The sequence below is a fragment of the Monodelphis domestica genome, chromosome 2 (genome assembly GCF_027887165.1).
Source record: "Monodelphis domestica isolate mMonDom1 chromosome 2, mMonDom1.pri, whole genome shotgun sequence".
Taxonomy (NCBI): Eukaryota; Metazoa; Chordata; class Mammalia; order Didelphimorphia; family Didelphidae; genus Monodelphis; species Monodelphis domestica.
The window spans coordinates 17,277,435-17,299,404 of NC_077228.1; the positions used below are offsets into that span (position 1 = coordinate 17,277,435).

General features: G+C 38.1%; 1 protein-coding gene across 2 annotated transcripts in view; it reads left to right on the forward strand.

Moving 5' to 3' along the window:
• Positions 1 to 966: 966 nt before the first annotated feature.
• LOC100031907 (cytochrome P450 2J2-like) overlaps positions 967 to 21,970 on the forward strand; it is a 41,031-nt gene continuing 20,027 nt past the window's right edge. Inside the window, exons 1-4 of one of the 2 annotated variants that reach the window (XM_056815034.1) lie at positions 1,178 to 1,314; positions 5,280 to 5,407; positions 6,717 to 6,879; positions 20,670 to 20,819. In XM_056815034.1, coding sequence (XP_056671012.1) covers positions 6,768 to 6,879; positions 20,670 to 20,819 — 262 coding nt within the window. In that variant the 5' untranslated portion in view covers positions 1,178 to 1,314; positions 5,280 to 5,407; positions 6,717 to 6,767. Of the gene's footprint in view, positions 1,315 to 5,279; positions 5,408 to 6,716; positions 6,880 to 20,669; positions 20,820 to 21,970 lie in introns of both variants that reach the window. The other variant, XM_007480492.3, reaches the window with a different exon arrangement.

The window sequence follows — 21,970 nt, forward strand, 5'->3', positions numbered from 1 at the left end:
CAGATCTAAACAATTGGGAAAATGTTAACTGTTCATTTTTTTTTCCGTTAGTTTCCTTGGTGTTATTGATCTTTATTTCTTCCAGATGAATTTTGTTATTTTTTTCTAGCTCTCTAAAATAATTTTTGGTAGCTTAATTGGTGTGGCAATAAATCAGTTAAACATTTAAACTACATAAAATTGCATATGTGGGAATAGAAAATAATGCAATAAAAAGGAAATTTCAATTGTATAAATTTTATTAGAATTTTATTCCACTCATTACAATTTATTCCAATTATTCCCATTTATTTCTATTATATTGGAATGTTATCCAATTATACCATTTTTTTCTAATATTGTAATTTTATTCTAATCATGCCAATTATATTAGGATTTTATTTCAATTATTTTAATTATATTAGACTTTATTTTAATTACCCCAGTCAATTCCAATTAAGTTACATTATTCTAATTATTCCAAAGTAATTATTGGAATAAAGTTGGAATTGTTTTCTTCTAGTCATGCTTATAGAACCCCACATATAACCTTATGGGTCCATTGTTTAGAAACCTTTTACCGTAGTTCTCAAGCCTCTTTAGAGAGAGTTTGTCTTGGGGAGAAGAGGGCAGTCTTGAGGTCTGCTGAGCTGGGAAGTAACTCAGGCTCTGCAACCTCCTCAGGGCTGTGGGACCTTGTCCATTTCCTGGCCTCTCTGGACCTCTGCTTTCTACTCTTCTAGCTGAAAGGTTGCTTCTCTGATCCCTTCCTGCCCCCAAACTGTAGCCTCTGTGTATGGGTGCCTTCCTGCCCTCTCTGGCCAAGCGATCTCTCCAGTTTCCAGTAGTTTTCCAGTAAACAAGCCCAGCCTTCTCTTCACGAGGAAGCCTGTTTGCTCTCAGGAGGCAAGTCCTGGCAGGGAGCAGTGGGGTGGAGCACGGAAGAGAGGCTCACACTTCCTGGTGCTCTCACTGGCTGGCCAATAAAAAGCAACCCAATTAGCCGCTTCAAGGGACAAGCACAGCTCAAGCTTTGTCTGTCACTCGAGCTCTGGTCCTGGTGGCCCCACTGCTGCAGAAGTAGCTTGGCTTGGCTGGCCTTGGTGCTGAGGCTGGGGAAGAGTACAGCTCCCTGGGAGAATCATGCTCCTTTCTCTTTGGGAAGGAGCCTCCCTGCTGACCCTCCTCCTCGTGTCTACTGTTCTCCTGATCCTAGCATTTTATGTGCAGAGGGGGAGACAGCACCCTAACTTTCCTCCAGGCCCTCCTCTACTGCCCATATTTGGCAACATCTTTCAGATGGACCCTAAAAAGCCCCAAGACACCTTCCAGGAGGTAAGAAATGAGATGGGAGGGTGAGGGGGACAAAGGAACTGAGGCCCTAAGAAATATGCTAGATTGAATGGCCACAAAGCTGGGTGTCCATTCAGGCTCTGACCCAACCTGGGAAGCAGACTCTTAGGATGGAAGGAAGATCTGGTTTGTGGCCCAGAAGGCCTGGGTTCTCATTCCTCTTCTGACATTTATTACCTATGGGACCCTGAGAAACTCAGATGCTCATCACTTCTGGGATGAGTCATTGTGGAGTAACCTTTGGTACGTGGTTAGGATCAGATGGTCATGGAGATGGAGATCCCTTCAATTCTGATCAACCAAGATGATAAATGTAAAGTCTATATATAACATAAGGCAAAATGGAAGTGATGCCTTTTTATTGTTATCTTCATCATCAGCTTTATGCAAAGTCAATGAATCTCTGCCTCGGTTTACTCTTCTGTAAACAAAGATAAGGATAGCACCTACCTTACAGGTGAAGATCAAATGAGATATTGATTGTAAAGTGCTTAGCACAGTGCTTGAAACACATTAAGCATTTATATGTGTATGCATGTATAAATTCCATATAAGCTATCATTGTTATCTATAAAATGAAAGATGAAGTGCTTGATAACAGGGACTATCATACTCCTCTTTTTGTGTCCCCAACACTAAGCACAGTGTTTGGCACTTAAGAAATGATCATTAATTGACTGGCTGCAGAAAATGGTTCCTTCAGACTTTTGAAGCAGAGGTTCTTAATTGGAAACCAAATGAATATTTGTTAAAATGATTTTTGATAACTATATTTGAGTATATTTGGTTTCCTTTATAATCCCATAGATCTTATTTTATACACTTAGAAACTATTTTCTGAGAAGGGACTCATAGGCTTCCCTCGATTACCAAAGGGACAATACCACAAAAAGTTGAAGAATTATTGCTTTAGGTCACTGATCTTAGGACTTTGGACAAGCCATATCAGGTATCTGATATTCACTAGCCTTATTGGTCAATTATGACTGATAATATTGGCACAGTGCTGCATTCCCTGTAGTGTTCCTTTCTATTAAGTTTAGTAAATAAGAACTGATTTTTATTATAATTAAATGAATTATCCATTGGTATGTTGGTACCTAAATTAACAATTGATTTCTAATAATTGGAATTGGAATTTTGTAGTATTTTAAGATTCACACGGTGCTTTACAAATATTTCTTTCTTTGTTAACAAACCTTGGACAAACCAAGGCAGAGGGGCAGTTAGGTGGTTCTGTGAATAGAGAGCCACATCTGGAGACAGAAGGTCTTGAATTCAAATCAGACCTCAGAACCTTTTAAGCTATGTCATCACAGGCAAGTTGCTAATCCCCAAAGGCTTAGTCCTTATTGTTCTTTTTCCTTGGAGCCAATAATTAGTACAAATTCTAGGGCAGAATGGGTTTTTTGAAAAGTGAACACAAGGAAAAACAAAGATTGAGCTTGGTTATTTCCATTCCCCACCCCTATTCTGTAGTATATATGCAAAAAGAGAACTTTTTTATCCTCAGCTCCCACTGACAGAACTGGTGATACAGGTATGATTAATTTTGATGGCCCTGACAATTATACTTTTTTCAATTTGCCCTTATAAATAATCCTTGTGTGATCACAAGCTCTCTGTGTGTCCTTGGGTAAATCAATTCACCACTTTGATTATTGGCTTTCTCGTCTATAAAACAAGAATTTTGGAGCAATTGCATGCAAAATGTGCTTAAATCAATTCACTTCCATAAATAGTGTGGCTCTGAGAAACATTTTTTGATGCTCCTCATGCATGGTACTCTTTCCCATTTCCATGTGTAATAAAGGAGAAGAGGGAAAGGGAATGGAGCCTTCTCCTTTTAAAGGCAGGGTCAGAGTGAGGAGGTGGTGTTGATAAATCAGGGGAGAGAAGGAGATAGATTTGTCATTTCCCCCTCATCTCCCTGACCCCCCTACCCCAACTATGGCTGCCTTCAACTCCTAACTGTCAATTTCTCTGGGATCTTGTAAGAAGAGGCTTGTGATGATGATCCTCTTTCTTCTGGGGAGAGAAATGCCACTTCTCTTCTCCTCAATCTCAGGTTGCCCTCTAGTAAAAGCTGGAGTCAGTTTCTGGGTCCTATTTACTGAAGTTATTGAAGGGAAACTGAAAAGGGACAGGCAGGGTAGATGGAGGGTAGAAAATGAGATTCAAAAGGGAAGGAGGAAGAGGGGGTCCCTAACTGACTAATACTCTGCCCCCCATAGTCAGGCAGGTTAGGTCTTGGTTAACCCAGACCCCTTGGGGTTCAGAGTAAAGAAACCCTGGTTTCTTGGCTGCACAGTAAGTGTCCCCAAGTTCAAGGTTCAAAGAGGTTGGAGGAGATCTTTCTTTATGGACTGCTTATGCCTCAAAGTCCTATCCATTGACTTGTCTTCTTGGGAGGATCTGGGGTCAGGAATCACAGGGAGAGAGATCATTGAGTTAGGGATTTAGCCAGAGCCCAACCTCTCTGGTGAGTAATCTCAGACAGAATCAAGTTTCAAACTGCCTGGATCAGCTCTCTCACTCCTCTCACCCCAAGGTTCTGAGTCCTTCCTGCCCTTCCCCTGCTGCTGTGAAGTTCTACAGCTCTTCCAAGCTCATTTCATTCCAAGGTTTCAGATCCTCTTCCACGCATGCCTTTGAACTGGCAGTGCCCCTGCCTGGAATGAACTTCTCTCTCAGCTTTTTCATCAAGAAATCTTCTTTTCTTTGAAGCTTCAGTTCAATCATCAACTTCAATAGGCTGCCATTTCTAATCCTCTAGTTGCCAATGCAATACTATTTTATTAATATTAATTAATAATATTAATTAATGATTAATATTAATGACAATTAATATTAAATAATAATTAATATTAACACACATGAAGACACAATAATATGTGTATTGTGTCTATATACATATTGGGATTGTATCCAAGTAGGTGAATATATGTGCATTGGGAATATAAACATACATGTGAATATGGGTGTATATACACATACACATGTCAGGATCCTTTTACTTTCATCTTCATAGCCTCAACATCTGCAAAAGAGCTCTACGGTTGATCAGTGGAAACAATCATAATCAGTCACATTTCTGCAAAGGCTTAAGGCTGAGAACAGCTGCCTTTTCATCACCACTACTCCAGGAGGCAGATCATGTATTAGCCACCCACCCATTCTGCAGAAGAGGAAAATGTTTATTTATAGAGGCCAAGCAACTTTGGAATCACTAACTCCAAAGAAGTTAGTTTTACTTTTCTTACCAAATGCTGACTTCATTCAGAGATCCCATCTGCCACCCCCAAGCAGTGGTAACCCAGAAATGCTGGTCCTGCTACTCGCACAGCTGTATTCTCCCATTAGCATAAGCTAAAAATGATTTGATTTCCCTGGGTGGTCATCTCTAGAAATGCCCAAATTTGGGGTTGTAGAGAGGTAACAGCTTCCCAGGGTTAAGGATAGAGAACAGAACCATGGAATTTGATAGTTGGAGGGGACCAAAGTGGCCACCTAGTCCAACATAAACTTGAAAAACAGAACCCCGCAATAATATCAATGTCCACCCAGCCTCTTCTTAAAGGTAGGAACATATCTGGGAGACAGAACATGCTACCACCTCTCCATTTAGCCCCTTCCACCTTGGAATTATTGGTTAATCCTTTTGATTATGTCTGACTCTTTCTGACCCCACTTGAGGATTTCTTGGCAAAGATATTGAAATGGTTTGCTAGTTCCTTCTCCAACTCATCTGACAGATGAGGAAACTAAGGCAAACAAGGAAAAGTTACTTGCCCAGAATAATTCAGCCAGGGTCTGAGGTCAGATTTGAACTCAGAAATATAAATCTTCCTAACTCCAGGTCTGACCCCATTTGATTCCATCACCCAGCTATCTCTTCTAGCTTAGTGTTGTTTGAAATCAAATAAGCATCTCATTTTTGTCTTTAGCCAAGTCACTGATAAAAAGGATAGCCCAAACCAAGCAGGAAAACAGAAAGAATCCACTGGAGACCACCTACCTGGGACGATGGAAGGTTAAGCACCTTGCTGAGTGTAATAGTGGGCATGTGTCAGAGGTGAGACTTGAACATAGGTCTCTGTGATGCTGATGCTAAGTCTCTTTGCAGAATCCCATATTGCCTCTTAAGTGATATGGATATAGCCCTTGCATATTTTCAGAGAACTTTACATGCCTTATCTTTTTTAATCATCAACACACAAACACACCCCTTCAAGAGAGCTACAACATATATAGAAACTGTATTGGTCAAGATTTGGTGACTGGTTCCTGGTAGAAGTCAAAGGTAAGATCTGAACTCAAGTCCTACTAGATTTTGAGACACAAGCCTTTAACACATTCTACCCCTCACTTCATTTTCTTCTTTTCTGAAGTCTACATATCCCTGGTTTCAGAAAATAGTCTTCCTGTGTTGTCACCTTAAAATCATTCACTGTTCTAGGTCCTGAAAGCAAAAGCAAGCATTCTCAAGGCTTACTGGTGTGTGATGGCTTCAGATAAGGGAATGATGATGGATTCTCTGGGTATCTATTCCTAAGGCAAGTTCTGCTATGCTCAGGGAAGCTCATAATCATATTCAGCAGCAATGATTGACTTTCCTTCTAGTGTCCCTAGAAGACTCTTACTGAGTGGAATTTGATATGGGTCATTGGGGGAATGCCTAATCAGTGAGTCCGTCAATCGATCAATTGACAAGTATTTCATAAGTACATTCTGTGTGGTAGGTACTGTGCTGGATACAAGAGATTAACAACAACACAAAAGAAGCTTCTACCCACTGCAATAAACTTAGCCGTGGTACACGTATTGGCCTCTAAGTCTTTCGCCAATATTAAATTCTTAAGATGTTTATATATTGTCCTACATTCCTATCCTAGGGTATTGCCTCAAATGTAGTAGAGATTTCAGAGCCTGGAATATACTCCCTTTTCCCCAATATCTTTTGAAATTGAAATTCCCACTTTCCATCAGTTTCATTTTCTGCAGGGGCCACAACCCGCCGAAAGCTTTCGTGATACTTTACAGTTGCTAGTCTTCCCTAAAATCACTTAACAATCCTTTGCATGTATTCTGTGTTCACTTACCTATGTACTGATCATTTCCTTCCTATGTCAGCTTCTCAAAGGAATAAATGATTGTTTTTGTGACTGCCTATTCACATCCTAGCAGAAGACCTGGGACATGATCGGATGAGGCGATGTTTGTTGGGATGAGCGGAATTCAATTAAATTCAATTGAATTAAATGGAATTGAGTGGACTTCATTGGAATTGATATTTTACATCATTAGATTGTCATCTGATAACACTACAGAAAAAATGGCCTCAAAGCCAATAGAAAGTAACAACTCAAATTAATCTTTTTCAGTTTGCCAAGAAATATGGAAATATTTTCTGCTTGAAACTCTTTGGTGCTCCCATGATATGTGTGACTGGATTACCACTGATAAAGGAAGTCCTGCTCAAACAAGGCCAGGTGTTTATTGATCGCCCACAAACTCCTTGGAGTTCTTATGCCTTTAAACACCATGGTGAGTTTTTTTTTTTAATTCTAATAAATATTTTATATCTCAGTCTTCTTTGAAAAGTATTTTTGACCCCTGTCCTTCATCCTTCTTGGAGAATTACAACCCATTATGAAGATCATATGACTAGAAGAATTATGATAGAAGAAATAACCTTTTGAATTTTCCTTCCTCCGTGTCCGAGAGTGGGATGAAGTGAGTAAATTAAGAGGGGGGAAAACCAGCATTTCAAAGGGTTCAAATTCATGCCATAAGAAAATCTGTTGAATGAGCTTGAGATGTTCAGCTTGAGGGCAAAAAGAGGCCTCTTAATAGAAAAAGGATACACTTGTTGCTGAGGGGTATAATTTGGCTAAATACAAGGAAGAACTTTCTAACAATAAGAGCTATCGAAAAATGAAATGATTTTCTTCCAGCGGTGGTAGATTACCCCTCAATGGAGATCTCATCTCTGAGATGAGGCATGATTAAATGTAATAGACTGCTACTAATAGCAGTACCATCGTAGTGCTAGGACAGTTCTGAGGGACTTATGAAAGAATGCGCTCCACCTCTAAATAAAGACTTTTGGAGTGAAAATGCAGAAGAAACCATATGATTTATCACTTGTTTACATGGGTATATGATTGGGGATTTTAGTTTTAAAATATTACTCTACTACAAAAATGAACAGTACGAAAATGGGTTTAGTGTGATAATACATGTAGAATTTAGTGGAATTGCTTGTCAACTATGGAAGCCAGGTACGAAGAGGGAGGGAGACAGAATAGATCACGAAACCTTGGAAAAATGTGTAAATTTGTTACTGGAATATAATAAATAAAATTAAATATATATATATATATATATATATATATATATATATATATATATATATACCCATTTAGATGTTATCTTGGTAAATGGTTTGATATGTTGATCTAAATCTATTTTTTGTCATACTGTTTTCCGATTTTCCCAGCAGGTTTTGTCAAATAGTGAGTTCTTATCTCAAAAGCTGATATCTTTGGGTTTTTCAGACACTAATTTGCTGAAGTCATTTACCCCTATTCTATTTTCCATTGATTCAACCTTCTATTTCTTAGCCAGTACATGATTGTTTTGATAATTATTGCTTTATATTACAGTTTAAGTTCTGGTACTGCGAAGTCACCATCTTTTATATTTTTTCATTAATTCCCTTGATATTCTTAAATGTTTTTCAAATGATTAATTTTGTTATTATTTGTTCTAGTTCTATAACATTTTTGATAATTTGATGGTTATGGCACTAAATAAGTAAATTAATTTAGGAAGGATTGCCATTTTTATTATATTAGCTCAGTCTACCCATGAGCATTAATGTTTTTCTAATTGTTTAGATCTAATTATATTTATATGAAAAAATTATGTAGTGGGGTTCATATAATTCCTATATTTGTCTTGGCAGATAGATTCCCAAATGTTTTATATGTCTAGAGTGATTTTAAATGGAGTTTCTCTTTCTAACTCTTGCTACTGAGTTTTGTTGTAAATATATAGGAATGCTGATGATTTATGTGGGATTATTTTCTACCCTACAACTTTGCTAAAATTGCTAATTATTTCAACTAGTTTTTGAGTTGGTTTTCTAGGATTCTCTAAGAATACCATCATATCATCCACAAATAGGGATAGTTTAGTTTCCTTATTGTCTATTTTGATTCATAAATTTCTCTTTCTTTAATTGCTAAAGCTAGCATTTTTAGTACATGATTAAATAATAATGGTGATAATGGGCATACTGCTTCACTCCTGATCTTATTGGGAAGGCTTCTAAATTATTCCCATTACAGATGATACTTGCTGATAGTTTTAAATAAATACTACTTGTTATTTTAAGGAAAGGTCCTTTTTTCTATGCTTTCTAGTGTTTTCAACAGGAATGGGTATTGTATTTTAACAAAGCCTTTTCTGCATCTATTGAGATAATCATGTGATTTCTATTAGTCTGATTTTTTTATATAGTCAGTTATGCACATGGCTTTCCTAATATTAAACCAACCTTGAATTCCTGGTATAAATCCCAACTTGTCATAGTGAATAATCCTTGTGATGTATTGTTGAAGTATCTTTGCTAGTATTTTATTTAACATTTTTGCATCAATGTTCATTAAGGAAATTGGTTATTATTTTCTTTCTCTGCTTTTGGTCTTGCTGGGTTAGGTATCAGCACCATATTTGTGTCATAAAAAGAATTTGGTAAAACTCTTTCTTTTCTTATTTTGGCAAATAGTTTGTATAATATTGAAGTGAATTGTGCTTTGAATGTTTGGTAGAATTCACTTGTGAATCCATCTGGTCCTTGGGATTTTTTCTTGGGGAGTTCATTGATGGCTTATTCAATTTCTTTTTTCTGAGATGAGATTATTTTAGTATATTTTTATCTTTTGTTAATCTAAGCAATTAATATTTTTTTAAATATTAATTTATTTTAAACTTAGATATTCTTCCCTCCAAGATCAAAGCTCTATCCTCTGACCCTTGCCTATGCCTATTTTCCATCCTTCGTATGGAATACTCTCCCTCCACCTTCTTAGATTTTTCAGATCCTTAAAGAATCAGTTCATATTCTTATCTTCCTCAAGTAGCTTTCCCTTGCCAGTAATATCTTCTCCCATGTCTGATATCAAGTAATTTTATATGTCTTAAATATGCTTTAATGTATATTTATTTATTAAGTATTTAGCAGTGCTTAGAACACTGGTGTATGGGGACTTCCGGTTAAGATGGCGGCTTAGAGAAAGCTGAAGTTCAGATCTCCGGAAAACCCTTCCCGACCGATCTCAAACTAGAAGCTCCTAAGGCACCGAAATTCAAAACGATCAACAGCACAGACCCTGGGAACCCTCCTCCTGGACCTGGACCCGGTTCAAAAGGTACGGCTCCCCTTAAAAGCCAGAACCCGAGATCCCTCGGACCTCAGGGGTAGGAGCGCAGAGTCCAAGGCTCCCGGAAGCAGCAGCGGCGCGGGGCTCAGAGAGCAGGGTCTGAGGAACAACAACCCTCAGGGTCTTCTACCCAAGTCCCAGTCCGGGTGAAAGTTACTGCCTGGGGCTTCCGCTGCAGAGAGCCAGTCGGTCCGGGTGAAAGTTACTGCCTGGGGCCTCCGCTGCAAAGAGCTGGTCGGTCCGGGGGAAAGTTACTGCCTGGGGCCTCCGCTGCAGAGAGCTGGTCAAAACAACAGCAACCCTCAGGGCGGGCAAGACAGCCTCACGGGCTGGATCCTGCTATCCAAGTCTCAGTGAAAGTCTGTGCTCTCGGAGCTTGGGGAAGCGGCAGCCCATCCCCCCGCAGGCCGACGAAACAGACTCACGGCCAGCGATTCTGAAGGCAACTTCCGGAAATCGAGCCAGGGGGAGAGTGTGGCCTCGTGGTCCGACCCTTCCATTCCAGTTCCAGTGAGGCATATTCAGTTTAACCCAGGGAACGCTCTTAGAACCAACATCTGCCCAGGACTAAAGCCTCTGATCACCAGACAAAGACAAGAAAAGCCAATCCTCCACGTCCAGAGATGACAAACTCCACAGAAGCACAGAAGCCCCAAAATACCAAGAAAAATAAGAAGAAAGGGGCGACTCTGGACACATTCTATGGAGCCAAAATACAAAATACAGAGCAGATAGAAGAAGATATACAAGAAAATTCTCCAAAATCCTCCAAAGGAAATAGAAACTCTCCACAAACCCATGAAGAATTTGAATCAGAAAGGACCAAAAAGATGGAAGCCCTCTGGGAGGAAAAGTGGGAAATGATGCAAAAGAAATTCACGCATCTACAAAACCAGTTTGACCAAACTGTAAAAGAAAACCAGGCTTTAAAGCAAGAACTAATAAAGCAAAGCCAAAACACCAAGAAATTAGAAGAGAACATAAAATATCTCACCGACAAGGTGATAGATCTGGAAAACAGGGGGAGAAGAGAAAATTTAAGAATAATTGGACTCCCAGAAAAGCCAGAAATAAACACCAAACTGGACATGGTGATACAAGATATAATCAAAGAAAATTGCCCAGAGATTCTAGAACAAGGGGGCAATACAGCCACTGACAGAGCTCACAGAACACCTTCTACACTAAACCCCCAAAAGACAACTCCCAGGAATGTAATTGCCAAATTCCAAAGCTATCAAACAAAAGAAAAAATCCTACAGGAAGCCAGAAAAAGACAATTTAGATATAAAGGAATGCCAATCAGGGTCACACAAGACCTTGCAAGTTCTACTCTGAATGATCGTAAGGCATGGAACATGATCTTCAGAAAGGCCAGAGAGCTGGGTCTCCAACCAAGAATCAGCTACCCAGCAAAACTGACTATATACTTCCAAGGGAAAGTATGGGCATTCAACAAAATAGAAGACTTCCAACTTTTTGCAAAGAAAAGACCAGAGCTCTGTGGAAAGTTTGATACCGAAAATCAAAGAGCAAGGAATACCTGAAAAGGTAAATATTAAGGAAAGGGGAAAAATGTTATCTTCTTCTTTTACTCAAACTCTCTTCTATAAGGACTACATTTATATCAACCTATGTATACTAATATGTGGGGAAAATGTAATGTATAAATAGGGGGTAAAGAAAGACCAAATAGAATAATGGTTCTCACACAAAGATTCACAGGGGAAGGGGAGGGGAAGAAAACTCCTATAAGAAGGAGAGGAAGAGAGGGGGGGGGTTTACTTAAACCTCAATCTCAGGGAAATCAACTCTGAGAGGGAAAAACATCCAGATCCATTGGGATCTTGAATTCTATCTTACCCAACAAGGGTAAGGAGAAGGGAAAACCAAGGGGGGGAGGGGGAGAGGGAGAACAAAAAGGGAGGGAAAGAGAGGGGGGAGGGGGAGGGAACAAAAAGGGAGGGACTAAAAAGGGAAACATCAAGGGAGGGGACAAGGGGGACTGATTCAAAGTAAATCACTGGACTAAAAGGTAGAGCCGAAGAAGAAAAGGTTAGAATTAGGGAAGGCAATCAAAATGCCAGGGAGTCCACAAATGACAATCATAACTTTGAACGTGAATGGGATGAACTCACCCATAAAACGTAGACGAATAGCAGAATGGATTAGAATCCAAAACCCTACCATATGTTGTCTTCAAGAAACACACATGAGGCGGGTTGACACCCACAAGGTCAGAATTAAAGGATGGAGTAAGACCTTCTGGGCCTCAACTGATAGAAAGAAGGCAGGAGTGGTAATCATGATATCTGATAAAGCCAATGCAAAAATAGACCTGATCAAAAGGGATAGGGAAGGTAATTATATTTTGTTAAAAGGGACTCTAGACAATGAGGAAATATCATTAATCAACATGTATGCACCAAATAATATAGCACCCAAATTTCTAATGGAGAAACTAGGAGAATTGAAGGAAGAAATAGACAATAAAACCATACTAGTGGGAGACTTAAACCAACCATTATCAAATTTAGATAAATCAAATCAAAAAATAAATAAGAAAGAGGTAAAAGAAGTGAATGAAATCTTAGAAAAATTAGAATTAATAGACATATGGAGAAAAATAAATAGGGATAAAAAGGAATACACCTTCTTCTCAGCACCACATGGCACATTCACAAAAATTGACCATACATTAGGTCACAGAAACATAGCACACAAATGCAAAAAAGCAGAAATAATGAATGCAGCCTTCTCAGATCACAAGGCAATAAAAATAATGATTAGTAATGGTACATGGAAAACCAAATCTAAAACCAATTGGAAATTAAACAATATGATACTCCAAAACCGTTTAGCTAAAGAAGAAATCATAGAAACAATTAATAATTTCATCAAGGAAAATGACAATGGCGAAACATCCTTTCAAACCTTTTGGGATGCAGCCAAAGCGGTAATCAGAGGCAAATTCATATCCCTGAAAGCTCATATTAACAAACAAGGGAGAGCAGAGATCAATCAATTGGAAATGCAATTGAAAAAACTCGAAAGCGATCAAATTAAAAACCCCCAGCAGAAAACCAAATTAGAAATCCTAAAAATTAAGGGAGAAATTAATAAAATCGAAAGTGATAGAACTATTGATTTAATAAATAAGACAAGAAGCTGGTACTTTGAAAAAACAAACAAAATAGACAAAGTACTGGTCAATCTAATTAAAAAAAGGAAGGAAGAAAAGCAAATTCACAGCATTAAAGATGAAAAGGGGGACAGCACCTCCAATGAGGAGGAAATTAAGGCAATCATTAGAAATTACTTTGCCCAATTATATGGCAATAAATACACCAATTTAGGAGAAATGGATGAATATATACAAAAATACAAACTGCCTAGACTAACAGAAGAGGAAATAGAATTCTTAAATAATCCCATATCAGAAATTGAAATCCATCAAGCCATCAAAGAACTTCCTAAGAAAAAATCCCCAGGGCCTGATGGATTCACCTGTGAATTCTATCAAACATTCAGAGAACAGTTAACCCCAATACTGTACAAACTATTTGACATAATAAGCAAAGAGGGAGTTCTACCAAACTCCTTTTACGACACAAACATGGTACTGATTCCAAAACCAGGCAGGTCAAAAACAGAGAAAGAAAACTATAGACCAATCTCCCTAATGAATATAGATGCAAAAATTTTAAATAGGATACTAGCAAAAAGACTCCAGCAAGTGATCAGAAGGATCATTCACCATGATCAAGTAGGATTCATACCAGGGATGCAGGGCTGGTTCAACATTAGGAAAACCATCCACATAATTGACCACATCAACAAGCAAACTAGCAAGAACCACATGATTATCTCAATAGATGCAGAAAAAGCCTTTGATAAAATACAACACCCATTCCTATTAAAAACACTAGAAAGCATAGGAATAGAAGGGTCATTCCTAAAAATAATAAACAGTATATATCTAAAACCAACAGCTAATATCATCTGCAATGGGGATAAACTAGATGCATTCCCAATAAGATCAGGAGTGAAACAAGGATGCCCATTATCACCTCTACTATTTGACATTGTACTAGAAACACTAGCAGTAGCAATTAGAGAAGATAAAGAAATTGAAGGTATCAGAATAGGCAAGGAGGAGACCAAGTTATCACTCTTTGCAGATGACATGATGGTCTACTTAAAGAATCCTAGAGATTCAACCAAAAAGCTAATTGAAATAATCAACAACTTTAGCAAAGTTGCAGGATACAAAATAAACCCACATAAATCATCAGCTTTTCTATATATCTCCAACACAGCTCAGCAGCAAGAACTAGAAAGAGAAATCCCATTCAAAATCACCTTAGACAAAATAAAATACCTAGGAATCTATCTCCCAAGACAAACACAGGAACTATATGAACACAACTACAAAACACTCGCCACACAACTAAAACTAGACTTGAACAATTGGAAAAACATTAACTGCTCATGGATAGGACGAGCCAATATAATAAAAATGACCATCCTACCCAAACTTATTTATCTATTTAGTGCCATACCCATTGAACTACCAAAATACTTCTTCACTGATTTAGAAAAAACCATAACAAAGTTCATTTGGAAGAACAAAAGATCAAGGATATCCAGGGAAATAATGAAAAAAAACACATATGATGGGGGCCTTGCAGTCCCAGACCTCAAACTATATTACAAAGCAGCAGTCATCAAAACAATTTGGTACTGGCTAAGAAACAGAAAGGAAGATCAGTGGAATAGACTGGGGGAAAACGACCTCAGCAAGACAGTATACGATAAACCCAAAGATCCCAGCTTTTGGGACAAAAATCCACTATTCGATAAAAACTGCTGGGAAAATTGGAAGACAGTGTGGGAGAGACTAGGAATAGATCAACACCTCACACCCTACACCAAGATAAATTCAAAATGGGTGAGTGACTTAAACATAAAGAAGGAAACCATAAGTAAATTGGGTAAACACAGAATAGTATACATGTCAGACCTTTGGGAGGGGAAAGGCTTTAAAACCAAGCAAGATATAGAAAGAATCACAAAATGTAAAATAAATAATTTTGACTACATCAAACTAAAAAGCTTTTGTACAAACAAAACCAATATAACTAAAATCAGAAGGGAAACAACAAATTGGGAAAAAATCTTCATAGAAACCTCTGACAAAGGTTTAATTACTCATATTTATAATGAGCTAAATCAATTGTACAAAAAATCAAGCCATTCTCCAATTGATAAATGGGCAAGGGAAATGGATAGGCAGTTCTCAGATAAAGAAATCAAAACTATTAACAAGCACATGAAGAAGTGTTCTACATCTCTTATAATCAGAGAGATGCAAATCAAAACAACTCTGAGGTATCACCTCACACCTAGCAGATTGGCTAACATAACAGCAAAGGAAAGTAATGAATGCTGGAGGGGATGTGGCAAAGTAGGGACATTAATTCATTGCTGGTGGAGTTGTGAACTGATCCAACCATTTTGGAGGGCAATTTGGAACTATGCCCAAAGGGCGACAAAAGAATATCTACCCTTTGACCCAGCCATAGCACTGCTGGGTCTGTACCCCAAAGAGATAATGGACACAAAGACTTGTACAAAAATATTCATAGCTGCGCTCTTTGTGGTGGCCCAAAACTGGAAAACGAGGGGATGCCCATCAATTGGGGAATGGCTGAACAAACTGTGGTATATGTTGGTGATGGAATACTATTGTGCTCAAAGGAATAATAAAGTGGAGAAGTTCCATGGAGACTGGAACAACCTCCAGGAAGTGATGCAGAGCGAGAGGAGCAGAACCAGGAGAACATTGTACACAGAGACTAATACACTGTGGTATAATCGAACGTGATGGACTTCTCCATTAGTGGCGGTGTAATGTCCCTGAACAACTTGCAGGGATCCAGGAGAAAAAAACACCATTCATAAGCAAAGGATAAACTATGGGAGTGGAAACACCGAGAAAAAGCAACTGCCTGAATACAGAGGTTGAGGGGACATGACAGAGGAGAGACTCTAAACAAACACTCTAATGCAAATACTATCAACAAAGCAATGGGTTCAAATCAAGAAAACATCTAATGCCCAGTGGACTTACGCGTCGGCTATGGGGGGTGGGGGGGAGGAAAAGAAAATGATCTATGTCTTTAACGAATAATGCTTGGAAATGATCAAATAAAATATATTAAAAAAAAAAAAGAACACTGGTGTATGTATATGTATCCTGCCCAATGTATAATAATAAGTGTTGACTGACTGACTGACATTTATGCATGACTTACCTTTACAACTAGATGGAATTTAAATTTACATGAGAACTTAGCCAGTCTAACTGTCTGTATCTGAATCACTACTCAATGGAGGATTTTGCTCATCTTCAATCCATAATAACTCACTCTGCTATATACTTCTGTTTTTTGGTTCAGTTCATGCCATTCACATTCAAAGTTATGATTACCAATTGAGTATTCCCCTCCATCTTATTTTCCCCTTTAGATCCCTTTCTTTCTCTTTTCACTTGTCCCTCCTCACAGATGATTTGTCTTTAATCACCACTCCTTAATTCCCACTTTCTTCTATTACCATCTGCTCCTTTTCTTACTTTGTGCTTCTGCAAAATCAAGAAAGATAGGACCCTATACTTGAGGGAACATGGTTGTTATTTCGTCTCTGAGTCTATTAAGATGAGAGTAAGATTTAAGCATTGTCCATCACCACCCTCATCCTGCCCCATTCCACCTCTCCCTTCCATTTTCTGTCAATGTGATGCTCCTTTTTACCCCTTGATTATTTTTGCATATTCTATTCTAAACAGCTTACTCCTACACCCTCTGACTATCTATACTCTTTCAATAAACTGATAAAAATAAGAAAAAAATCTCTTTCCACTTAGGAACACATACTGTGTGACCTTATTGAATTCCTTAAATTCTGTCTTTTCTATTTATGTTTTTAGGTTTCTTTTGGGTCTTCTGTTTGGACTTTAAGTTTTCTATTTATGTCTGGTCTTATCACCAGGAATGTTTAGAAATCTATTTTATTAAATCACTATCCCCCCCCCCCAAAATAATATACTAAGTTTTGCTGGATAGGTGATTCTGGATTGTAAACCTAGATTTTTTGCCTTCTGGAAATCATATTTCAAGATTTCTGTTTCCTTAAGGTGGAGGCTGCTAAATCCCATGCAATCTTGATTATAGCTCCATGGCATTTTAATTGTTTCTTTCTTGCTGCTACAGTATTTTCTCCTTGACTTGTGAATTTAGCTGTAATATTCCTGTGACTTGTCAGGAATATTTAAAAAGGTGACTGGTGGATTTTTTCAATGTCTATTTTCTCTCTTATTCAAGCACATCACAGCAGTTTTCTTTGAGTTTGTTTTTCTTGTATTATGATGATGAGAATTTTATCATGGCTTTTAGATAATTCAATAATTCTTAAACTGTCTCTTCTGGATTTATTTTCCAGGTTGTTTGTTTTTTTTTAATGAGATAATTCATGTTATCATCTGCTTTTTCATTCTTTTGATTTTGTATTTTTTTGATGTCTCATGAAGCCATTAGCTTCTAATTGCCCAATTTTACATTTAATGAACTCTTTTATTCATTGAATTTTTGTGCCTCTTTTTACATTTTATGAATTCTTATTTTTAACTGTCATTTTATTCTTTCATTACTTTCATTTTTCTTCCCTTTTTTCCTTGCTTTCTCTTAACTAATTTTTTAACCTTTTTAGTTCTTCTAGAGCTTGAGAACAATTCATATTTTCCTGTGAAGTTTTTCATGTAGCAGCTTTACTTTCACTGTACCCTTCTGGGTTTATGCCTTGCTACTTTTTGTTTCAATAATTTTTAAATTATATTTTTGATGTTTTCTTTTCCCCCAGTCTTTTTCTTGACTATTACTTTCTTCTTAAAGGTGGGCTCTGTTCTCAGGTTAGAAAAGGTATTCATTTTTCTTGCTACTGCCCTAAACTGTATTTCTATGTTTCTACAAGTTTTAATTCTTCCATGGTGGTATGATGTCCTGTGGAATGGGAGCTCTGAAAGCCCCATCCAACTTCTGATTCAATCAGCCCCTTGGGACAGTTGTTGGCTTATAGAAGTCAGAGCACAGTGAGTTACACTTTGCTAGAGTTTAGGGTCTAGCCTTGGCTTTTAGCTCATTCTGGGCTTGATCTGGCAGGGCACACTGTGGTCTGCATTGCCCCGAGGCTTGTAACTTCACCTAGAGCTTGGGAAGGGCCTAGATCTGGGCTTACACAGGCCAGGCATATCATGTGTACTACGTTGGACTGGGATTCAGGACATTACTGCCGGCTAGGGCAAGGACTCTGGCCTCCCCTTGGGCTTAACACATCTAGGTACCTTACCCTGATTTGCACTGAGGAATATGGCTTTTATTTGTACTTGAGTGGGAGTTTTAAAGCTCCCTTCTTGAAATGAACGAGACAGGTATGCCACAGCCTGTAATGAGCTAGGGTTTGGGGCCTCACTGAAGGCTTTGGCTGGTGCTTGGAACTTTAAGGGATGTGGGTGGGGTTGCACTGTTATTGTCTTAAGCAGGATCTCAGTCTCTATGTTGGCCTGGGCCCAGGTTCAAAACCTGGAACAGTAGCTATGAGGGGAAAGGAGTGCTTGCTGTGGACTGATCTCCTCTCTTACCCCAGTGAACAAACCCTTTCTACATATCTTTTGAGTCTTTTTCTGCATGAAAACTGTTTGACTCAGTGCCCTTTTTTCTGTATCATATTCATTTTGAAATACTATTTTAAGATTGTCTGGTGAGGGTCCTCAAATCAAAGTTTTTGAACTTTCTCTGCTTCTACTGAACCATCTTGGCTCCCCCACACCATTCCCACTAATTTCCAAACTTTTTTTGTAATTTAGTAATGTCTGACTCTTCATGAAACATTTAGTATTTCCTTGGCAGAGATATTGGAGTAGTTGGCCAATTCTCCAGCTTATTGGAAAGATGAGGAAATTGAGCCATAGGAAATTAATTGAATTGCTCAGTCACATAACTAGTAAGTGTCTGAGGATAGATTTGAACTCAGTTCCCCCTGATTCCAGGACCAACATTCTATCTATCCACTGAGCCAACACACTTCAATATCTGCTTAAATACTTTTCAAAGAGCCACAAACTTCATTCCAGCAGTTGCTTCCTACACTGAGGAACAAGAATCTTCCTACATGCCTATGTAGAACTTCCTTGAAACCTCGAGAGTTCATCAATGACTGGCCAACCTGTTGACATTGTGCCTCTCCACACATTGCCATTTTGGATCTTGGTCAACAAAGCACAGCCAGTTCTACTCATAGCCTTTTCAATCAGTCATGGATAGACATTTATTAAGTGCTTACTCTGTGCCTGGCACTGTTCTAATTGCTAAGAAAACAAAGGAAACACAAGATAGTTCTTGCCTTCAAGAAGCTTAAATTCTAAATGAGGAAGGGGCATATGAAGAGCTCTGTAAAAACAAACTGTAAAAGGGAAAAGTAGGAAAAATTTACCAGGGGGAAAATAATTGAATCAAGAAGAACTAGGAATTATTTCAGAGTAGAAGAGGAAAATTTAAGGGTTTCTTAAAGGACAGAGAAACTTCTTCAGAAAGATTTGGTGACAGAGCATCCCAGGCAAGGGTCACAGCCAGAGAGAATGCCCAGAGCTGAAAGATAGAGTATTTTGTTTAGGAAATAGCCAGAAGGTCACTGTCACTGGATCACAGAGTACATGATGGTGAGTAAGGTATAATAGGTCTGGAAAAGTTGGAGGGAGATGGGTTATGAAGGACTTTAAATGTAAAACCTAGTATTTTAGTGGATGAAATGTATTCCCTAAAATTAATTGTTTTCCCTCTGTCCTAAGGCCCGAGTTTACATTGGCACTTTCTTCAAACCAATATCTACTCAGTGCTACCTAAAACACCAGTTAAAACCTCTCCCCCTGCCTAGGAACCCAGTCAGGAGGAAGGATGCATGCAGGTATGCATGGATGGAAAGATGGACTTAGAGTCAAGAGGACGTTAGTTCAAATCCAGACTCATACTTCCTACCTGTATGATTTGGTACAGTCACTTCACCTCAGTTTTCTCAACTGTGGAATGGACATAAATCTTCATAGGGTTGTTGTGAGGATCAAATGAGATAATATTTGTAAAGTTCTTAGCACATAGTAGGGGATTAATAAGTAATTATTCCTTCTGTTCCTCTTTTCTTTCCCATTTTAAAGGCCTCTGTGGAAGAACAACTCTCTTCTTTCTAGAGAATATATGTAGTCATATAGAAACAGTTTCACATCTCTCCTGATATTAAAAAAAAAACTTATCTCTCTTGGACACCTCAATGCAGGGTACAGCCCAAATGCTACATCTTTTTTTTTTTTAATAAGAAAGGTATTTCTAGGGAAAGATATATCCCAGTGTCCTTCTTCTATCACCACAAGAGATTCCTCCTCTTGCCCATAGTTTTCTTCTCCAAAGCAGAAACTTGGCCAGCAGTCAATCATCTCTAACTGAGGAAACCAGCAACTCATACTTATATAGCTCTAGGCCTATGGCCTGCTTATAGACCCGATGCACCTCTGGACATTGACATCTCCCTTTGCTTTATCTTTTAGAATTTTGAGTTTTTTCCATGTGCTCTAGAGGTGTCCTTTAAGTGCTATATGAGTTCCTTGGGGCAGGGACTATCCAACTCTTTTCTCTGTTATAAATAACACAGTGTTTCGAACATAATAGTTTTATTTTATTTCTAAATGCTTGTTGAATTGAATTCCATTGCTAGAAGGAATAACAACTGCAGTTAAATTAAAGATTTTAAATATTGATAGAAATTATTTTCATAATTTAGGCATAAGTTTGTCTAATGGACAAATTTGGAAAGACCAAAGAAGATTTACTTTAATGACCCTAAGGAATTTTGGTTTGGGAAAGAAGACCTTGGAATTTCGCATCCAGGAAGAGGCCACATACCTCACTGAGGCCATCAAGGAAGAAAAAGGTGAGCACTGGTTAGATAGAGATATTTTCAGTTGCTTGAATTGTCCTTTGACCAAATGATCATTAAAGAGAATCTGTAACTGGGGATGAGGGAATTAGAGGTAGTCAGTTTATTCCTAGACTACAGATAGACAAAAATCCCTCACCTAGGGAAAATTTTCAAAGACGCAGAATGTTCCTATAGGAAGAATTGAGATGGTAAGCAAAGAAAGGAACCCCTTTACAGTCTATTCTCTTTAGTGATGTTATAGCCCTCTTCTGCCATTAGCTCATAGATCCTTAGATGCCTCACTTCTTACAGTGGTAAATATGGCATCCTACCTTGGTCAAACACTCAAATCTACATAAACAGACATGTATGTATAACCATTCCTCTGTACTATTCTGCTTCCATTCTCTACATTTTTTCTCCTTCTTTCTTCTTCCTTCCCTCTTACTTATTCCCTGTTCTAGGTATCGTCCTTATATTCTTCTCTTCCTTCTTTTCTCTTCTGACTTCTTTGATCTTTCTTCTTCATAGAATACATAACTAAATACCTGCACACACATACATATATCATGCTGTTTTCATTTCTTATTTTTATTTTTATTAATAATCGATTTTCTTCCCTTCCTTCAAGTGAAAAACAAAACCTCATGACAAATGCAGAAAGTCAAGAAGAATAAGAATATTGGCCATATCTATATCTATCTATCTATCTATCTATCTATCTATCTATCTATCTATCTATCTATCTATCTATATCTATATCTTTATCTATATATCTATATATCTATATATCTATATATATATATATCTTATGGTATGTCCTAAGTCCATCAAGTCATAATCAGGAAGGGAATATCAGGGACCTTCATGAGCCTCTGGAATTGTGGTTATTATAGCATTGATCCAGGAACTTACATATTTCCAAGTTGACTTTTTTCACAACCTTGTTGTGGAAATTGTACCTTCTTCCATTCTTCTTCCTTTTCCTTTCCTTCTTCCTTTCCCTTCTCTTCCTCTCTCCCATCCTCCCCCACTTCACCTTTTTCCTCCTTTTTTTGCTATTTCCTCTTATTATCACTGAATTAGATTAAGAATAAACCTTAAAGCCATCAAGTCCAGCCCTCCTTCCCATTCTATAGGTGAATAAACAGTCAAGGTCAATT